Source organism: Rissa tridactyla, chromosome 3 (genome assembly GCF_028500815.1).
Source record: "Rissa tridactyla isolate bRisTri1 chromosome 3, bRisTri1.patW.cur.20221130, whole genome shotgun sequence".
NCBI classification, from domain to species: domain Eukaryota; kingdom Metazoa; phylum Chordata; class Aves; order Charadriiformes; family Laridae; genus Rissa; species Rissa tridactyla.
Genome location: NC_071468.1, coordinates 52231991 through 52251386, shown reverse-complemented (window position 1 = coordinate 52251386; position 19396 = coordinate 52231991). Strand labels below are relative to the sequence as shown.

The 19396-nt window shown below is 37.7% G+C and overlaps 1 protein-coding gene across 2 annotated transcripts in view; it reads right to left on the bottom strand.

The window, feature by feature from the left end:
- The window catches only part of PRKN (parkin RBR E3 ubiquitin protein ligase), a 781894-nt gene that overhangs the window by 384561 nt on the left and 377937 nt on the right, over positions 1-19396 (bottom strand). For both annotated transcript variants that reach the window (XR_008465680.1, XM_054196729.1), the window contains exon 6: positions 3238-3353. Coding sequence is in view for 1 of the 2 variants with exons in the window: in XM_054196729.1 (XP_054052704.1) it covers positions 3238-3353 (116 nt within the window). In the remaining variant the exon portion in view is untranslated. The remainder of the gene's footprint in view (positions 1-3237; positions 3354-19396) is intronic.

Here is a 19396-nt window from a genome sequence, read left to right as displayed (position 1 = left end):
TAAGGACCTTAAAGATCATCTAGTTTCAACCCCCTGCCATGGGCAGGGACACCTCCCACTAGACCAGGCTGCTCAAAGCCCCATCCAGCCTGGCCTTGAACACTAGGACATAAATAACCCTTTTCTATGCTTCTTACCACTAGGATAAAAGGTATACTTTCATTGCAGATCTAGTTTCAGCAATGAGCCTTTGGGTTTCAGCTTCAAGATTATCCCAAGCTGGCTGTGACGAAGAGCTAGGCTACCTATCACAGTACTGTGTAGGATATCTGTCAGTCATTGCAGTTTGGCTTGGGATCAAGGACCAGCTGTTGACCCTCTTCCATGTAGCAGTACAGGCACATACTAGGGCTCTGCACTGCAGTAAACCAAATCACTCTTCTTGACCTGTGAACTGTTAGAAGGGACAGGAGAACTAGCCACTTCTAAATAGTTTAGTCTGCACCCTTGCTGCAAAATGCTGAGCTACCAATTTGACAGAGTTATATTTGGCATTTAAGTGTACCTAGTATCCAGTTCTGTAAATACACCACAGAGGATGCTGCCAAAATCAGCTGTTTCCAGAAGACATTCCATGTGAATCACTACAGAGTTCAAGCATCCTTCGCAACCTCTCTCTGTTTTGACCAACAACTATCATTTTGCAATTCTCTTTGGTATACATTTTCATGTAAGGAATGGTGCTACCTGCACTGAGGCAGAGTCAAGGTACAATAATTTCATGTTAGTTAACCATGAAAGAGAGGAGGAACTGAAATAATACTGCCTACTTCCTGCTGATTTCATCTTGCGCAGTTCCACAGGCCAGTACAAAAGACCTGCTCATGGGTGGGAGGGGATTAGGTGGTGTGCAGGAGAACAGAGGTCACTCACAAAATCTTGTGAAGTATACAAAAAGGCAGAAGAAAGAACATCCTCTTCATCATTTCGCTGCATCAATTGAGGAATGAGAAAGGAAACCTACATCTATAGCTCTAGGAAGTACGAGAAGCCAAATTCTGGCTACATAAATATATAAGTGTGCTTACAACCTGAAAAACTACAAGAAGGCTGCTGGAGTACTTTCCTGCTCACTCTTAGGATAACTGATTTCACTGTCTCACTGTCAGACACTTAATTCCATGGCGTACAAGATGCACAGGGTCAGAAGAGTATTCTCCTGACTTCTTGGAGATTGAAGGGGATACAACTGGTCTGTAGGCTGCTTTTATAATACCCTAATGTAATCCTCTCCTCATGCCACAGCTTCAGAGTTCTTGCTATGATCAAATAAAATCTGTCAGACATTCAGAAAACTAAATTGAACTTTCATTATCTAAAAAGTATCTCTATGCTCCATAACGGAAACCTATTTATGAACAACTGAATCTGCTATGCAAAATAAAGAGAAGACTGAAAGACTTAATATGTGCATGAGTAACTTCAAAGAACCTGTTGTCCCCATCATAGATAGATACCACAGATAACCAGAAATCACTAGTGCTTTGTCAGGTGCTCAGGCACCCAAATCCTATCCTGTTTCCCAGGATACTCAGTCAGAACTCCTACAAACTTTTAGAAATAAAATACTTTAAGATCACCTAATGGCATCTCAGAAGGGGTCATGTAAGCTGGAAAGAATCTGAACAGCATGAGGCCAACAGGAAGACATATCTTCCTTCCCTGTTTAGCATATAAATCCAATAAGCTTATTCATAAATAAATATTCCCAGATTTTGTGCTCAGATAAAAGTCTACTGAAGCTTAAGTCTCCCATAGTTATTTGATGCCTTAATGTAAATTAATGAGAACTGATATGCTTTTGTGACATGTCAATAAATAGTCCCACTAAACTTCACTAGTAAAGTTTAGGAAGCCAATAGTTAGTCCTGGGAACAGTTCAGCTGAGCAAATCCAGAAAATTAGGTCTTCCTTCTTTTCCTTCCTTTGTGATTTTACCACGAAACAGAGGAAAAAATTACAGCTTCATGAATATGGGTGAGTAGGTCTGTACTGAATGTACCAATTCAGGAAAATGTCAATATATCCATTTCAAATTTGATTGAAATTATTATAACCAGTTCTCAAGCCTAAGTAAGCATTTTTATGGCTGATACTCTTCCCTCTTGCTCTTGGGAAAAGGAGAAAGCTGGTCTCAGAGTGGAAACTTCATATTATACTTAATTACAGAGAGGTTAACACTGTTGCATACCTACCATTGGGGACAAGCTTTCTAAGTAATTCAGCATGTATGCCCGCAAGGTAGTCTCTGAACGAGACACACGGCAATGCTGCAATACTGTGTATATGGGAAGTGATGGACACCATATTCTTCTAATCAGTCTACAATTATATTTTAAATTCTATCAGAGACTCATTTTCTCCAGCCAAATACTGTCAGAAACGAATCAGCTGCTATCAATGCAGTGGCATGCAAGCACAACATACTAGGTCTGGGACAGAACCAGAAAAATGAACTATTCTTTTCAATAGGAAGTTTACCTCCAGGAATCCAGCTTTTCTTCCCCAAAAAGATATCTGATAACAGTTTCATTCGCACTTCCTGCTATCCTATAAATTTTTTCTAAATTCTTTCCTCTATTGCAAAATGCAGACCAATCAATAGCAATACTTACAGTGCATGCCATGGTGTTATTAGTTTTGAGGTTCCACCTCAAAATATCTCCTAATTGGTAAAAAATGTGTTTCAGGTAATTTTTCACAACAATGGTAGCTTTCTTTCTCGGGCAATTGGTTTTTAATCCATGCATTTGCAAGTAATGGTATTCTTGAATGTATGTGCCCAAACACCATACGGTAAAATGGATTATAGTATTTAAAAATGCAATAAACACAAACATGAGAACAGATGCATCATAAGAAATTTTGCTTTGATTTATAAAACAAACACCAAAAAGCTCCTTTCTGGGGGAACAGTTTGTCCCCCTCAAAGTCATGCTTTCATTCACTGGCTCTTATGGATTAGCAGCAAAGATCTACACACTTACACCACTATCTTGAGGTTGTAGTTAGAACTTAAGCAGTCATATTTCCACCTGCAACTCAACTAAGGTACAAAAATATAAATTGCATTCATACCAGCAAAACAAAACACCGTGGCCCATTTTCCACCGTGATACTAGGGGAAAAAGTGTTTAAAAAGGAAAATCAGCAGAGGAGGAAAAAAAGCTCTTTGAAAGTGATAAGTACTCTAAAGCACTAAGACTGTGCATCTCTGACACTTTTTGTTGTACTTACCTAATATCTGTGCATGTTATACATGTGATAGAGCGACTGTTTGCAGTAATGAGGTTCAAAGCCACAGATGTTTCACTGTCAGTAGTTGGGTGTGCTCCACATTTAAAGTAAAACTCCTGAAATATTGAAGCAGAGATAAAGGGAAGATTACATACCTGCCGTTCATGTCCTCCCTTTATCTTAGGCTAACTGACATTTGAGACAACAGACAAATCACCACTGCCAACAGAAAAGGAGGACAATCATTAGGAAAGGTTTGCAAGGAATCCCTTGCAAAAATACCAGTATAGGTGCGTATTTTGTTCAGTGACTTCCCTAGCAAAGAAGATATCTACTTGTGTGCTAATTTGATATCAGTGTGGTGCATTCTGTGATTTTCTGGATTTATAGAAAAAAAGTTAATTCATCTAAGTATTGTCAAAGGCAGAATAGTAAGCACTGTCACTATGTATTAATATTTCCACATATTTTTTTGTTATAGATGTTACCATTTTCTGAACTCTAAACCATAGAATTTTAGCTCTAAATTGGTAAAGTTTGGCCTTGCTTTTGTGACGTTGGAAATCTACACCATACAGTTTTACCATCACATTAAAGAGAAGCTCTAGCTCTTTCAGGACACATATTACATTTGCAATTATATATTATATTGTGTTTGAATTAAGTTGCTTTAGTCCACATCAGTCTATGTAGCCACTTCGACTCTTTTATTAGCATAATACTTTTTACACAACTATGTGCTTTGTTCTCTTTTCCATTGTACCCCAGGGAAAGCCATACTAACCATGCTGTGCTTTGATAAGGTTTCATTATAAGAGATTGTTTTAAATGTCCAAACTGCTCTATGTATATGTAAATAAAAGCAGTCTGAAGACACGTTCTTTGCAATTGGAGCCACAGATGACATTTTGCAGTTTCTTTGTTCCCATGAGACCTTTTTTCCACTACGAAATTGTGGAGATTTGTAATGAAAACATTAAGACTGTTATAAATGAAGTGTGAATTGGAAGGTAAGAGTGTAAAAGCATCAGAAGAAATTACAAGAAGCTGGTATAAACGAATGACAGGTGCTGATGACATATTAACATGGGATATTAAGACCACAGATGAATCTCAAGACACCCAGACTGGGAAAAAAAAAATCTAGAAAAATTAATAAAATAAATAAGAGAGAAAAAAGAAAAAAAATAGAGTCAACTGCAGCTAGAGAAAAAATACACAGACAGTGAATAAAAATCAGCAGTGTTTCCTGATCACTCACAGAGGTGGAACAGGATGAAAGAAAAAAAAAAAAAAGTACAGTCACTGTCAACTTCTTTATGGTGCAAAAGTCACATACAAAACCCAGCATTAAGAACAACCCAAAGGCTGTGAAAAAGACTTGCAAGGTGTTGTTTCCTATTGCCCCCCCAAGTTCCTAGGTAGACACATATTTTAGTGCTTGTTAATATATGTGAATACAAGAGAATGAACGTGGTCGAAGAAATCGGTTTTGTTTAATACAGAATGACCTCCCCCTTTACAGCCTCTCACTGAGATTTACTACAATGCTGTACTAAGATCAGTTCAGAAAAAACTCTTACTTTCTCACTGCCTTGAGTCTTGCAGTAGGGAGCTCTTCATCTGCGAAACAGCTGTCAATTACTATGTTTTCTCAGTTGTGATCATTTAGATATATTGCATATTTCTACATGAGACAAACACAGTACTATGCAGTAATACCTCTAAGGTGGAATCTGGTGACTGGGATATGAGAAGTATTAATACAAACTTCCTTCTAGGTTAGTCAATCCTGCTTCACAGAGATGCACTGATACATGCAATAGATTCAACTCAAATGAAATATTCAGACTCCACTGTAAGTTAAGGACTCATTGTCTGAAGCATGTGTTAGTAGCACTTTATTGAGAGAACTAAGGAGTAAGAGGTAAAGGTAAAGGTAAGCCTATTTTTAAAGGTAAGCCTATTTTTAAAATGAAGTAATTGTTCACAGAACTTTTAAAGTAGTCACCAGTACATATTAACATAGACTTAACTTTTTACAATAACTAAATCATTTTTCTGTCCTCTTCCATAACATGAGGAAATAGTCCCAAGCAAGAAAACATGCTTAAAGCCATTTTTAGACAATACTTTAGACTTTCCATGTTTTTTTCTCTTGTTCAAGACCCAGTTACACACACAGCTTTTAAATATCAGCTCAGCTTGAAGCATTTCAGGAGTTGAGAATGAGTCAATGGAACCATGCATTCATATGGAATACATGAAAACCTTACACAATATGTAATTTATTTTCAATCTTTAAAAATGTATCCATTAATCTTTGTATTATTTGCTAATGGGAATTGGGGCTTGGGTTTTCTTTGCCCTTTAATTTGATTTTACTGTTTGAATTAAATGGTAAGAAGGACATATTTCAATGCAGGAGAAGTCTTGAAAATATCTCTTTGCTTCAGTACACCTCTGCATACAACTAAGAGAATATTGAGAATGCACTATTCCAGAACAGATAAACTATGGGCAAGTAAACGTATAAAAGAAAAATAATTTTTGATAAAATTACTTTCCCACTATAATAAAGCTTTCTTTAGGTGACAAGTAAAAATAAAAAGAGTAATAAAGGAAGTAAGCTCTAAAACACTTGAAAAAGATTTAGACTTCATTTATATATTTTTTTTCTACAGAGTGTGTGTTTGATGATTCTAATTGCTTTTGATAATACCTCACAACGGCTATAAGTTTCTCATCATGAAAGCTGTTTAATGAAGATGGAAAGGAAATAAAGCGATACATTTCTTATTCCTTACTCTAAGATGTATGGCATATTGCCTACATGTCAGGGGGGAGGGGATGAAAATAAAAAAAAGTCAAGAGTCTTGTGCTACATTCCCAAAATACTTTCTCTATACTTCTGTTTATCAGCCCCAAAACTGCTTTAAGAAAATTCCTCCACTAATTACATTTACGATGTGCTTTGCTGTTGCTGAATGGAGAACATTATGGAATGTGAAAATACTATTTGAAATAACAAAAGAAAATATTACTGCTCTTCAAAAGTATTCATTTAAAGACTCCCTGCTTGAGTAAACTGCAATTAAAGAAATAGCAAATTGTAATCTTACATACAAACAGAACAGAGAGATCATTAAAATTATAGAAAAAAAAAATCCCTCAAGATTACGTCAAGTATTTGTTCAGAAGAAATATTCAAGATTAAAGAATTAAAAAAGTCATTTATAACAAATGTGTTGAGACTAGCAGTACAGTAAAATTAACCCATTTGTAAAAAGTTCACCCTTGGAAAAACAAAAGGTATCAACCCGTACAATGCAGTTCTATAAAATCAACACAACAGTCTACTTCTGTAGGCCTGAGACATCAGTGCTATGATGGGAGTTCAGAAACACAGGGAGAGACTGGAATCTGAAAAACACAATACACTGAGTGCCTAACACTTCTGTCTTAGTGTGGACTGCATTTCCACATTTGGGGGTTTTTTTTAATCATAGCAATACACATTCCAGTTGTTTGAAGGTTTTTAGAAGTCACGAACTCAATTAGGCTTCCAGTTGCAAATAAAAATTTATGTGGCCTGGTTTTACACATTGTGTAAAGAAACAATCCACAAGTATTTATTTGTTACATAGGATACATTTACAAAATTACATTTTAGATATACAATTTGACACTTCAGTTTTGCTAAAGATGCCTTCACTGATGATGCTACATCTTCCCAGTAAGGTCCCTTCTGCTGCTTACCAGTTTCCGAAAACTCTCAGGGGCCAATTCTCTACTGGGTTTGGAACGGGCTACCAGAAGGTATCTACCAGACTTCCCAGAGACTGAACATACTTCTAATGATGCAAGCACAACCCTTTGATGCCAGGGCATATATGTATGAAGTTATGAAGAAAGATAACTCATAAGCATGAATTGCTTCTCAACTGTTTCCAGCAATGAAATTGCCGAGAGTAAAATAAAAGTGGGAAGAGTTTAGCCACTTTTCACTCTCCAGCCTTCCATGTCATCAGGCACATAAATGTAGCTATTCTTTTATTTAGTATTTCACCCAGTGTATGATAGCCTAAGGAGGGAAGTTTGCTGGAGTATTTAATGTAAAACATTCTGTGTTCCAAGGTTAGTCTCCAAACAAGTGTAGAGATCTTAGAGGGTTAGTCCTAAATTGGCTCCAAGTTTTCCACAGACTGTCACCCTCACACAAGCAGTTGTTACTTCACAAGGTTAACATCAAAATCTGTCTCTCTACTTAACTTGTTATGCTATATGAGACAATACTTCCAGAATTTTAACCTTACAATAAAAAAAAAAAAAAAGTTCAGAATAACATGAAAGGGATGGTAAAAAATTCATGCAGCCTACATTACTATCTGACCACTTCTAAAATACTTCAAAATAGAAGAAATCACATTATTCCTCCTTTCTGCACCAGTGTTCTCACTCAGTACAAAAGTTTCTGACGAATGGTTCTTTTTTTTTTTTTTGTTAAGTATTTCTGTTCAGCAATGGGTAAGTCAGTCAAGAAATTACTGCAAAAAGCGAGACAAAATTTAGTGCTTTCCTTAGCCCTGAAAGTGAGAAGTTTTATGGTCACCTTCTACTACATTGAATATCTTTAGATCATTTTCTTGCCTAAAGGCATAGGTCCCATGAAATTGCGAACATTCTATTTAACACTACGAATGTCTTCCTTTTGGCAGTGTATCTGATAGATTGGTATTCAGAGAAGGGAGCAGGCATTGCTCTAACATACTTTGTCATATTCTTCACTGCTGTTATCACTTTTGTGTCACGCAACATCATAAGAAGTGCAAGGGGAAGAAAAGGTTCAAAGATACATGGTCAGTGTTAGCTACTTCTTATGAAACTCAAAAAGAAAATGCTCAAATTTATTTAAAAAAAAATCTTGTTTGATAATTCACAAAAAAGAAAAATATAAGCATGTCTCCCTAAATTCTGTCTTTTCAGGAGTTCGCATACTCCTAACTGCTGATGATAAGCAAACTGTCTTCTATATGGTCAAGTAACCAAAGCATGTAAAAGACCTAGCCATCAGTGGGAAACCAGACTCTGAAACAGAATATGGTGAGACAGGCCCAGAAAAAAGTTTACCCTTTTTATACACATTCCCCAGTCCAGTTTACTGACCTGTCAGAGAAAACACTGCTCTTTGCCAACAAGTACCAAGACAGCCTGCACCTCAGCTGATATACAACATATGCACATGAGAATACAGGTTCCTAACCCTGGTTCTCATTCACTGCTGTGTAAGTCGGTTAAAAGTCCTAAGGAAGTTCAGCTTTTGAATTTCTTATTCCCTTTTCTTAATAAGTTACAGAAAAAGGTGGGAGCCCTGTGGTATTTTTCCCCTCAATTACCCACAGATGTGTTTATTTAGGACTGACAGGCAAAGCCATTTACTAACATGTGTTATAGTCATTGAAGGTGTAGTTTTGTAGTTTTCATTTTTCCAATTATCAGCGCTCTTAAATCTCTTTTCATCTGTATCACCATAATTATTCCCCTGAATGAAAGAAAACTTCAATGCCATTGTGGCGTACTCCTGTGATAATGTTTCATTTCCTTTTACAACTGAAAAATTAAGTAGATGTGCAGTGAGTCTGAGGACAGACTGAAAGAAACCCACTTCAGAACAGCTGTGTAATCAAATACTTCTGGGATGTTTTGGGAAAGACTGGGTTCAACTCTGAGGAGAGACACGTTAAGGTTCCCACATCCCCAAAGAACTGCGGATAGTAGCTTTCCAGGCCACAGGAATACCTCTGGTGAAAAAAAGTAATCTGTAAAATGTCGCAGTTCACGTGTGGAAGAGGCACTGCTTTTAAAGTTAAATAAGTAAAAAGCATTAGAAAAGCTGTTTGAATTACACTGGCTAACTAACATGAGGAAGGCTGCACTGCTCAAGGATAATTCTTAGAGGTTACAGCAAAATAGCGGCCTGCACTACCAACTTCCCAATTCCCCTGTGCAGCTCAGAAGATACTACCAAGAACCTCAGATCAGGTATTGAGCATTGTGAGCATCACCTAGAACTAATTATTTGGCAATTGCTACTCTGCATGGTTTGTTTTGACTGAGCAATGACTCCAAGACCTAAACAACTGGAAGAACACAAAAACAACAAAGGAAGAAATTATGAACCATAATTCAAATTTTTGCAATAAAATTGTGTTGAGTCAAAAACCACATAAATAAACCAAAAGTATTCTTATAGCTACCTAAATTTCAGACAAAGTCATCTGTTTCTTTTATGTCAGAAGCTCATCTGGAACTGTTACTGAAACACTTGTAGCTGAGAAACTAACCTTAGGTTCTACTCCTATCATCAGCACTACTTTCTTTTAGGATGATCTCCATTCAAGAATATTTCTTTCCTACTTGAGGTTCCAATCAAAATCAAACCTCCTCTCTGTGGATTTCCTGTGATTCATAAACTCTACACTTGATCATGGTATCAATACTGTAAACACTCTTCTAAAGTGCAGCTGACTTACCTAAGCTGGGAAATGCAACTGCCCCTTGGGCATTGCTAGCTGGATCACCTCTTAGGGAAACGACCAATAAATACAGCTTTCATGGACAAACATAACTCATTTTGAGGGAAAGGATTTGTGCATAGTATTAGACCAGTGTTCAAGTTACATCGTGGAACTCTTTAAGTACTGTTTCAGTGTTAAAGAAATATATACATCCATCACTACTAAAAGTGAAATAATTGTGTTTCACTGCTAATTCTCTATAAAGATTAAGGAGGACAATAATCAAGGTTATTAAGCAACAGTGGATTTGAAAGACCTTAGCATAGATTTTAAGAATACCGTGATGTGAAGATTAAAGATGTTGGCCACTTTAATCATTCACATACCAATACTGATACAAATCTTTCAAAAGCGTAATCACTACACTCAGACAACATTTCTTTGCCACAAAAAATATCTTAAAGTAATTTTTCTACTTGAAAGAGAAGATCCTGTGGAAAAACTCAGCATCTGATCTCCGACCTACATATTCAGAATGGAATTAGAATAATCAGCAAGAATAAAAATAAAAGGATGCCACCAATACCAGCATATTTTAATATACATCTCGACAAAAATCTCCCCAGCCCTTACACTTCCAAGTCCACAGAATCTCTGCTGTTGAACATGCAGCAGGTGGTCAGCATGGCAGATCATGGACACTGTCAGAAGCATGAACTTTGAAAGAAATGCCTTTGTGGGATGCAAGGAGAAAAACTGATATCCCAGGAGAGATTAAATATTATATAGTAAGCCTTGTTAACATATTGTTGATAATTAAGATGACCTCCAAGATAAGTTGAAACATCTTTTGATACGAAGAATAACAATAAATTGCTGATATATCAAATTGCAACGTCTATAAGAAGTATGTATTTATTTAATTTGGCAAGAGACAAAAGCAGCATAAAAATATTGAAGTAATATGAGCATTTCTGTAATATCTGCCTTCTGACTGAACCCCATTGCCCTTCTCAAACTGCCTCTGGCTATGAAGATAGATCTGTTATTCACGATAAAAGCTCTTTAAGATGAGTATCCTTTGCCAACTCTTCACTGAGGCTGTCAGAGTACACTTAGTCTCAATGAATACATCAACTTTGACCTGTGTGAAGGATGGGGAGGGAGGAAGTTAACGTTCTAAATTATTATTACATTTTTGAGACAAGCAACAGTTTGGGGCAGAAATGTTACTCTCTAGCATTTTTCCAAACTTTCTTTTCTGTTCAGCAGTAACAGTTGCAATCGAAATGTGTCCAAGTGACTAAAAGATACGTTATGTATCAGAGAAAAAAAGTATTAATACAACTTTACAATACCTTATTTCTATTCTTGGTCAACTTTAAATAAGTTCATGTAAGAAAAACATTAAAAACATACAGTTACACTTCTCTCAGTCAAACATATTCACCATACCATTTATTCAGTTGAGAACATCAAAACCTATTCGTTGTATATCAAATATTTGAACAGGTAGCCTAAGATATGGAAAGTATTTGAGTGTAGAAGGATTACAGAATGGGAAGCGTACATGCTGTCATAATTCTTTGCAAGACCTAATGTTTTAGTCCTGACCAAATCACTTAAAGTTTTAGGCATATGAAAATGTATCTAAAAACTCATTATAAATGACTTTTTATGAGACATTTTCAAGGGCTACAAAATAGCACAACCTCTATTCTCATAACAGATAGATCCAGATCCCACTTTTATTCACATTCTTACAAAAACAAACAAACAAAAGAATCTAAAATCAAAACCCACAAACAAACAGAAAACAAACAATCTTTTGTTTAAATATAAACTCCTCTTGTCAAGGGACAACATTTGTACCTTTCATTTTTCCAGAATTCACTGGAAGAACAACAGCAGTACTGTTCAAAAATTAATAACAGGACAGTTATAGTTACCATTCAATTTTAATCAGCAGTCTAATGTGATATAAAGAAGATGATTAATGATTGAAAAGATCTTACTATCTGTTTCTGAGGAAGCCATCACTTATTGTGATTTTCAATGATTCATACCAACAAGGTTGTTTTTGTACAATGGTGCATACAGTTTGCATATCTATTGTCTGCACTACAAAAAAAAAACAAACCAACCATCCAGTTATTGCTTTTCAGTTAATAATTTGTATTACCATTTTTTTTAAAAAAAGAGGAGACGGATATAATTAAGTCTCAAATAACTGGCATGACTGATTATTAATTATACAAGGCTACAGTGACAACTGGCCTTGAGATAAGGTGCAACTACAGTTTCGTAGGTCTTTTGTGTGTAAGAAAAGCAACAAGAAATGCAGTACCTATCATCTATTATTCTTTCCTTGTCCACTAGAAAGGACACAGTGGAAACAAAGCGCAAAAATGCCTTGGGAATCCCTTAGCTGCTGCCCAGACAATGCTATTTCAACCACCCAGGAAAGTACTTTGTCTGAAAGTGACTTTTCTCTTTTTTAACAGCAGCATTTCTCATTTTCTTTGCTTGTCTAAAGGCAGCCACACCAAACTTGCTTCATTTCTCTGCAAGTAGTGGCTCAGGCTCAGACAATCCTGTCACTAATTCTGCTGTCATTCCTTTGAGTAGCAATATTTCCATGACACAGACAGAATGAACAGGACTCCAGCATGATCCAGCTCTTCTATCACCCATTTTCTCACGAGAAAAAAAAAAAAAAGTTTGTAGAGCACCATGTTTCCTTATCAAACGGATCTTTGCCTGGAATGCTACCTCGTAGTGGAATCAAAGGCCCTATAGACATTTAGCCAATCACCAGAAATACATAAATAACACACCTTGGGTACTGTAATGTCCATGGTATGTAAAAATACAGTAAGATCGTTGCAAGTAAACAACTTTTCAATGAGATTGGCTATGCTTTCATATAAAATAACATGAAAGGTTTATACCTTCCTTGCCCTGAAAGAGTGCAAACTCTCCCCTTTCCTTCTCTGCTCTGAACTTTTTTCATCCATGTTTCATTTAGAAATACAAACTCTGATCAACACTAACTTGTGGGCTGAACTAAGACTGAACTCCAGTTTTCAGGAATACTAAATTACCTAGCCCAGCCTCTCGAGCCCAACCCAAATTGTTCTGTTGAATTTGTTCACCAGGTTTCAGCATGTATGAAACAGGTTTTCTTGAAAAAGTTTCTTTGAATTACTTGAGCCACAAAGGAAGTCTCAGTTTCAGAGCAGCTACTTAGAATGTATCCTAATCATCATATCCTGAACATTAGTGCTGATTTCTAGGACTTAAAGTTTCCCATCAGCCTCTTCTAAAGTAGAATCCAACTGTTTAAATTTGTTATCAAGTGTTTCCTGTAGAGAATCAATCCTTTACTTTGAGCTTAATTTCCTCTGGCAATCAGATTTGAATTTTTATGTGAATGTAAGCCACAAAAAGGGCTCAAGGAGGGAAGAAACTCAAACACTATATGATATCAGATCCTCAGGCTGTGCTTCCTATGGCACAAAATGTTGTTTGCAATTACAGGTTTGAGTGATTTGTTTGTTTTCCAACCATGCTAACAAGCACTTGGGGTAAAGATAGTGATCAAGAATTCAAAATTACTACATAATAGATCTAAAATGTGTAAGAAACAGGACTCCCATACTTGAGCTGTAAATATTGCACAGGTGACATTATGTTGTAAGGTCTCCCAAAGAATTTCATCTTGAGCTTCAGAGAAAAGCCTGCAGAGTTAACAAATCACAAATACCTAAGTAAACTACATAATTTCTTTAACTAGCTGTTACCTTTCATGAGCATTCTATACGACACGACTAGTTAAATGGTCTGGTCTGCAAATATTGCCGTGTTTCTGCAACATATGCAGTAGAATCCCATCCATCTGCACCTATTACAACTGAAACGTTTAAATTTTGTCCATCCCTTGGGCATCAAAGGAACTCGTCAGGTTCAAAGCTTAGGAAAAAAGGTATTTCTAAAAAAACAGCCACCTTAAAAAGTGACTGTTATTTTTGGGTTTATGTTTTCAGCCTTCAGCTAATATCACCAATGTCCTAAAGCCTCACATCCATCCATTAACCATATAGATGATCTACAAGTCTGTAACATAGCTGAAAGGCAGTACTAAGACACCTTTCATTTAGCACTAAGGCTGCCTCAGGGGGAGCATCAGTATTTATGTGAGGACGCTGGTCAGACAGAATTAGGCTGTAATACTACAGGAGTGGCTCTTTGCCTCATCTCTGTGTCTCAGCCTTGAAAAATTGGATGGTTTGTTCTGTCATCTTTCCAACAGCAGCCATAGATCAGGATATGAATGAGAACAAACCAGCCAAGTCACTGCCCAGTTAGATTGGGAACAGCAAGAGAAGGAACGGGAGGAAGTGGCAGAAATGTTATTCTCTCCCTCTGTACAAGATACGCTTGCCTTTTGCTCTGAAGACTCAAAAATGTACTAATGAATGTTTGGCACCTCCTGAATATTCATTGAACAGGCAATGGGTTTTTTGAAGTCTATTTGCCACCCAGCAGCTTGTTGCTTTTCTTTTGCAGCATGTTCTTTGTCATGACTGCGTTCTGTTAGCACAACTATAGCTATGCTGTCCTTAAGTCTTCATCTAGGCCTACTGAATTACTGGGGTTTATGCTCCTAATATTCTCCTTTCTACAAAGGTGCTAAAGAGCCAATCTTGTGTCCCACCTACACACACCAAAGTAACATCTAACCCACACAGAGCAAGACACAGTAAACCCAAAGGTTTGGGGAAATTCTGCAAAATTTTTCCAATAATTATTTTTCAGGTTTGTCCGGTTACCAGACTTGATGGGGTTGGGAGTAAATTTAGACGGGTTGGTTTAGGTTTTTTTCTCTCATGGTTTAAATCTTTTACTTCTACATGGACCGAATCAGATGGAATATTTGTGCTGCATCACACAAACTGAAGCTTTCTTAAAACAAAAAGCATGGAATTGTTATGGAATTGAATATACCACTACTAAGAAAATGGCATTATAAGCTAAACTCTTGCAAAAAACTTTCCCTGGAGGTTTTTATAGGCTACTAGATCTTCTTGAAAGTTACAGAGCGCTGCAGTAAATTAAGTGAGTAGAGGGGACAAACAAAAACCACAGAAAAAACACCAAAAAACTCTTCTTTTTGGCTAATCTTATACTGCAATACTCACTAAAATCTTAGCAGTAAACTGAGTTTGTTCTCTGGCATTTAATGTTCTCTGTTGTTTTTTATTTAATATATTTTCAATATATAATATATACAGACAAGGTATATGCAACATATATGCAAGATGAGCTAGAAAACATAAGTCACAATGGGAAATCCATTATCTCCTCTATAAACTTGTTGGGGAAAAAAGAAAACTATGTTTGCATTACACTCTTACCTATAGTTTCTAGCATAAAAAAATAATCTGAAAAATGCAGCAAATAAGTTAAACAAGCATTTCACACAAACTTACTTCATGTGCATAACAGTACAGAAGAAACCAACATTCATCAGTAGTTGACAGCACAGTATCTGATTTGAAAAGGTATTTTCTATTATTAAAAACAGAAAGATGTGGACGTTTTTCCTTTGAGACAATTTAATACATAGACATATTATCTAGTGTAGATGGCTATTGGCACAGCTTTAATATAATGCTGATGGTGTCTTGACAGACTCTTTTCACAAAAGTGATTTAATTTGGTTTTCCCAGAAAACCTGCATCTATTTACACTGCCTTCATTGTAAAAACAAGCAGGAAAAAAAATATTGTTTTTTCCTAACTTAAAAAATTGTATCCAGGGAGAATAAGGCTACATACACACACACTAGCAAATGGCTTACTGTTACAGAATATGGAAGAGCATTTTTGAGTGATTGAACAGAGTCATCCATACAGCTGCAGCGTTAGCAAGGTCCTTGACAAGCAGCGTTCAAGAGCAGGCACACCCAGGCACAGTTGCTGATATGTGGTTTACATCCCTTTTTTTGGGGACTGAGAAAATCTACTAGCTGCAGATAAGCTACGCTGTGCCATTTGGTCTTCAGGTATGAAGAATTTTACCAGCAACACTTGACCAATTTCCTCTGGTCTTCTGACCGGGCAGGCAACTACGGGCAGAGCTCTTCTACCCTTCTTTATTGCAAAAACACTTTCTGCTCCCTGATTTTACTAAGTAGGTTTCTACTTGTAGAAAAAGCTACAAATTCATATGTAATTTAGTCAAAATAATTTGCATAAGTAGAAATTCATGCCTTCGCTCAGACCAAAAAGTTTAAAAATGTGGCTAGAAAAGGGTTTACATGATAGCAGAATCTTTAAATGAGACCATGAACAGTATTAAGCGTTTTCCGCAAACAACACACAATGCTACATTCTCCATTTGACATTTTATTACGATATCTGTCTTATGAAGCAATTAAAATTGCCAAAGTTTTAACTTGAAAATTACCTCAAAAATGTATTTCTGAAAAATATATTTTAAATTGTATTTATTATGAAACAATGTTACCTCAACTTTACGTAAGGAAAAACAATAATTTAAGAGACACAAACGTATGACCAAAACCACTGCTTTGTAACAGCCTAGCATAAAAAGAACAGAAAAACAGAAAGATGTTACCATGGACATTAAATAAAAACAATTGTCCGGATGCATTGTCTTATTCACAAAATTTCAAACACACCATGCTGAGTCCCCAGTGGTGTAAGTATATGGGTGGCCATGTATTTTCAGCACTGGGGACTAGCTCACTAACTCATGCTGTCCAGAGCGCCAGCACCAGCAGTGCTCTAGCAAAATAACTGCTGGAAATTAAAGCTGCCCCTGACTTACAGGTATGTGGCAGCAGAGCCAAAAGCAGAGATACTGATCTGTTTGGCAAGCTGTATAAGATGGACAGCTTGCAAAGGTAACTAAGCCAACAAGATGAATTTGGCCTCACGAATGTTGTGTTCGCACAAACATATCAGGTCTATTATAGCATTTGTTATGACAAATCTTTTTTCAGACTCCAAAATTCTCCCATAGATGGCATAAGCAATTAAACAGCTAGTGTTTGCCAACGCTGCCATGCACTTACCACTGCCTTTGCAATTTCCTGACGGCTATTCTTTCTGTACAGGCGTTATCTCATTTAATAGCAGCAACGTTCACTAGGAAAGCTCACAACAACTTGAAAATGAACTTTCCACCACACACCCTACAGGTTCAAGAACACGTAGTGTGTACGTAGGAAGACCTTGGATAAGTATATTGCATAAAATAATCCCTCTTCAGGGTAATTTGAAGTTAAAATGAGAAATACATTTGTATGGAAAACAATGACAGCACCTACGCAGACCAGTAACACTGCAAGTTTTTCCAGTGTGCCATTCACTCGCTCTTGAGGAACATAAGCGGGGAGAACAGAAATTCGTGTACGGTAAGATGTCACAGATATCACACACTAATTTTTTCGTGAAATTGAACGACAGTTCCAACTGTGTCGCTCTCGTACATCCAGGGACCTGAATCAGGCTATAACTCAAATTCCTGAGAGACACCCTGAAACTCCCTGCTTCAAACCTGGGCAGGCAGCAAGTCCATCCTATTATTGCTATAAGAACAGGCTGACCTTCTCTACAAATACAAAAAAAAAGTAAAAAAAATGAACACAGGACACCACTTCATGCAAGAGTGAGATTTTTTTTTTTTTTTTTAAGAAAATCTTGCTACAGTATGCCATCTCCTTGGTAACCCGCACTGTTTATTCTGAGCCTTTCCAAATCACAGGATCTTTCTAAATAACAAAATGAGAAACAGGCTTCAAGAAGCATGTTCCAAGACACAAGTTAAATATATTCAAGAAGAATTCAATATCTGACATACATGGCATTTTACAGTCTTAAAAATAAAAACAAAACATATGTAGTAACAGGGAAAACAGTGTTACTTTAAAGGTAGTGGCAAGTGTTATGTTAATGCATGTGGGTTACTTGTTTTTAAAAGGTTCCAACATTCTTCGAATTTTTGCCACTCGTTTTTTTGTTGTTTTGGGTTTTTTTGAGGGAAAGGGGGTGTTCACAGTTTTGTTTGGTTTTGGGTTTTGTTTGTTTTTGTTTTTTTTTTTTTTTTTTTTCTTGGGGTGGGGGGGAACAGTAATACGGACCCAATGTTTTACAGTGTGGTTCTTATAGAATTGTTTAGGTTGGAAGAGACCTTTAAGATCATTGAATCCAACTGTTAACCTAGCACTCCCAAAACCACCACATCTACTCGCCTTTTAAATACCTCCAGGGATGGTGATTCCACCACTTCCCTGGGCAGCCTGTTCCAATGCTTGATAACCTCTTCAGTGAAGAAATTTTCCTAAACCTCCCCTGGCGCAACTTGAGGCCATTTCCTCTGTCCTATCACTTGTTACTTGGGAGAAGAGACTGACCCCCACCTCACTAAAACCTCCTTTCAGGTAGTTGTAGAGAGCAATAAGGTCTCCCCTCAGCCCCCTTTTCTCCAGGCTGAATAACCCCAGCTCCCTCAGCCGCTCCTCATAAAACTTGTTCTCCAGACCCCTCACCAGCTTTGTTGCCCTTCTCTGGACATGCTGCAGCTCCTCAATGTCTTCCTTGTAGCGAGGGGCCCTAAACTGAACATAGCACTTGAGGGGTGGCCTCACCAGTGCCGAGTACAGGGCAAGAGATTGCCCAGTCACTACCCTAGTCCTGCTGGCTGCACTATTCCTGATACAAGCCAGGACACTGTTGGCCTTCTTGGCCACCTGGGCACACTGCTGATTCATATTCAGCCAGCAGTCAACCAACACCCCCAGGTCCTTTTCCACAAGGCAGCTCTCCAGCCACTCTGCCCCAAGCCTGTAGTGCTGCATGGGGTTGTTGTGACTCAAGTGCACGATCCGGCACTTGGCCTTGTTGAACCTCGTACTATTGGCCTTGGCCCATCAATCCAACCTGTCCAGATCCCTCTGCAAAGCCTTTCTACCCCCAAGCAGATCAACACTCCCATCCAACTTGGTGTTGTCTGCAATCTTACTGAGGGTGCACTCAATCCCCTTGTCCAGATTGTTGATAAAGGTACCAGCCTTTACCAGAACCAGCCTCAGTACTGTGCCCTGGGGAACACCAGCTGTGACCTGCCACCAACCGTATTTAACTCCATTCACCACAACTCTTTGGGCCTGGCCATCCAGTGAGTTTTTTTACCCAGTGAAGCGTACACCCATCCAAGCCACAAGCAGCCAGTTTCTCCAGGAGAATGCTGTGGGAAATGGTGTCAAAGGCTTTGCTAAAATCCAGGAAACAATATCCACAGCCTTTCCTTTGCCCACTAAGTGCGTCACCTTATCACAGAAGGAGATCAGGTTAGTCAAGAAGGACCCGCCTTTCATAAATACACGCTGACTGGGCCTGATCACCTGATTGTCCTGCATGCGCCACAAAACAGTGCTCAGGATGATCTGTTCCATAACCTTCCCAGGCACCAAGGTCAGACCGACAGGCCTGCAGTTCCCTGGATCCCCTTTGCAGCTCTTCTCGTGAATGGGCGTCACATTCGCCAGCCTCCAGTCAACTGGGACCTCCCCAGTTAGCCAGGACCACCGATAAATGATGGAAAGTGGCTTG